Source organism: Stegastes partitus, unplaced genomic scaffold (assembly GCF_000690725.1).
Source record: "Stegastes partitus isolate 25-593 unplaced genomic scaffold, Stegastes_partitus-1.0.2 Scaffold115, whole genome shotgun sequence".
NCBI classification, from domain to species: domain Eukaryota; kingdom Metazoa; phylum Chordata; class Actinopteri; family Pomacentridae; genus Stegastes; species Stegastes partitus.
In genome coordinates, this window is record NW_007577846.1 from 206,984 (window position 1) to 209,428 (window position 2,445).

Here is a 2,445-nt window from a genome sequence, read left to right on the forward strand (position 1 = left end):
AGGTAATACGGTAATGTGGTGGTTTGTGTCTCTGTGTGGCTGTTTTGCATTACAGGTAATACGGTAACGTGGTGGTTTGTGTCTGTGGTTGTTTTATGTTTCTTTGGGGTTTTTTGTGTCTCTGTCTGGTTGTTTTGTGTCTGTTGTGGTTGTTTTGCTTCTCTTTGTGGTGATTTTTGGTTTCTGTGGTTTCTTTGTGTTTCTTTGAGGTGATTTTGCATCTGTTTGTGGTCATTGTGGTTGTTTTGTTTTGCATGGTAATTCAATAATGTGTAGTGGTTTTGTGTTTCTTTGTGATGATTTTGTGTATTTGTGTTTTCTTGTATCTCTTTCTGGTGGCCTTGTGTCTTTTTGTGGTTGTTTAGCATCTCTTTATGATGATTGTGTATTTCTGTAGCGGTTTTGTGTCTTTCAAATGGTTTTGCACCTCTTTGAGATCGTTTTGGGTCTCTGTAGTGGTGTTGTGTCTATTTGTGGTAGTGTTGTGTCTCTGTGGTTGGTTTCTATCTCTTTATGAAGGTTTTGTGTCTGTTTGAGATCGTTTTGGGTCTCTTTGTAGGGGTGTTGTGTCTCTGTGGTGGTTTTGTGTGTCTGTGTTTGTTTCTCTATGTGAAGTTGAGTTTTGTTACTGGACATCATGACAACAGAGAGCACAGAGCTGAGTTTTGTTTTTTCACTGATGAAACCAAAGTGAGTGAAAGGGATTCACCTCGCTCTGTTGTTCTTCATGGTCGTCTGTCTTTGTTTCTGCTTCGGTTGAGTCCTGCTTCTCTTTCTCCTCGTCCTTCTGGTCTGATGAAGAGCTGGCCTCTCCGTTCTCTCCCTCCTTCACCTTCACTTTGTCGCTGCTCTTTGGCTGGTCTTCTTCGTGGGTTTGGTGTTCGTCGGGAGGCGATGGGGCGTCTGTTGGACCTTCCTGTCCTGCCGTTGTTTTGTCCTCCGCTTCACTCGAGCGTGGTTGTGTCTCTGTTGTGTCGCTGGCAATGTCAGCAGAGACATCAGTGGAGACGACCACGTCGGTGGAGACGTCGGTGGAGACATCAGTGGGGATGTCGGTGGGGACAACTACATAGGTGGAAACATCGACGTCTCCACTGACATCCTCACCACCGGCGTCGTCTCCACCGGCGTCGTCTCCACAACTGGACTTCCTGTGGCGGCGGGACGGAGGACGGCGGCGGATGGAGAGGCGAGCTCTGCCCTGGAGAAGGACCAATGGGAGCAGAGACGGACAGGTCAATAGTTATATTGATTGTTCACTGCAATTAATCACTGAAAAACTGATCAACGTCAGGAAGCAAAGCAGCGTTTTAGTGTCTAGTTAGTGTCGTCGACTGGTGTCTCTGTGTGGTAACTTTGCAGCTCTTTGTGGTCGTTTTGTGTCTCTTTGTGGTTGTTTTGCAAGACCATTGATCCTTTTATGTCACCCTGTCGCCATTTTGTGTCTGGTTGTGGTTGTTTTGTGTGTCTTTGTGGTTATTTTGCTGTCTCTGTCCATACATGCATCGTTGCAGGTATTTCGGGGTCGCTGAAGCGTCACGTGAGTAAAACGTTGTACCGGCCCTTTAAATCTGTCTGACCTTGTTGATGCTCGACAGGATGGCTCCCTCCGCCGCCGTGGGAGGGGCTTCAAAGGAGGCGGGGCCCTCCTCCTCGGTTGCCGGAGCGACAGTGACGGGGCTGGTGGGGGTCACCAAGGTGGTTACCGCGGTAGCAGGGGCGGAGCCTGGGGCAGGTGGGGTGAAGGTGGGAGGCAGCAGCCTGAAGCCAGGACTCTTTGGGGAGGGAGCCGCGGGGGAGAGAGCGAGGTTGGCCTGCACAGAGAGTGATGTCACTATGATGTCACAGTGATGTCACCATCATGTCACAACAACAACAACAACAACAACAACAACAACAACAGAGAGAGCGGCTGGACTCACCTGGAGCTTCTCAATCAGCGCAGAGTTCCTCTTGGCTTTGGCAGGTAGAGGAGAGGTCACACCTGTAGGAGGCTGACACACAAACAAACAAACAAACAAACATTTCTTGGTCAGTTTTTGTCTCCACTTTGTCTCTCTTGATTATTTTTCACTCCTCTTAGCCTTTTTGTTTCTATTTTGTCATTTGTTTGTCTCTTAAGTTTTTTTTTTGTCTCTTTGCAATCATTTCTGTTTTTGTTTGTATTTTGTCATTCGTTTGTGAGTCCTATGTGTTTTTTTTCATCATTTCTTTCATTATTCATTTTGTTTAGTTTTGTGTTTTTGTCTCTCATTGTCATTTTTGTTGTTTTTCTGCCTTTTGTATTTATTTGGCCTTTGTGTCTGTGTTTGGTTAAAATGTTTTGTCTCTTTTTGGTCAGTTTTTGTCGTCTTTTAGTCTATATGTCTCTTGTTGGTCAATTTTGGGCCTTTTTGGCATTTTTAACTCTCTTGTCGGCCGTCTTTTCATTTCTATTTGGTCACA

The 2,445-nt window shown here is 46.0% G+C and overlaps 1 protein-coding gene across 2 annotated transcripts in view; it reads right to left on the reverse strand.

Annotated features, from left to right (window-relative positions):
* dub (duboraya) overlaps positions 1-2,445 on the reverse strand; it is a 12,041-nt gene that overhangs the window by 656 nt on the left and 8,940 nt on the right. For both annotated transcript variants that reach the window (XM_008278080.1, XM_008278079.1), the window contains exons 4-6: positions 1,923-1,994; positions 1,581-1,814; positions 710-1,201 (exon numbers count right to left, since the gene is read on the reverse strand). In XM_008278080.1, coding sequence (XP_008276302.1) covers positions 710-1,201; positions 1,581-1,814; positions 1,923-1,994 — 798 coding nt within the window. The remainder of the gene's footprint in view (positions 1-709; positions 1,202-1,580; positions 1,815-1,922; positions 1,995-2,445) is intronic.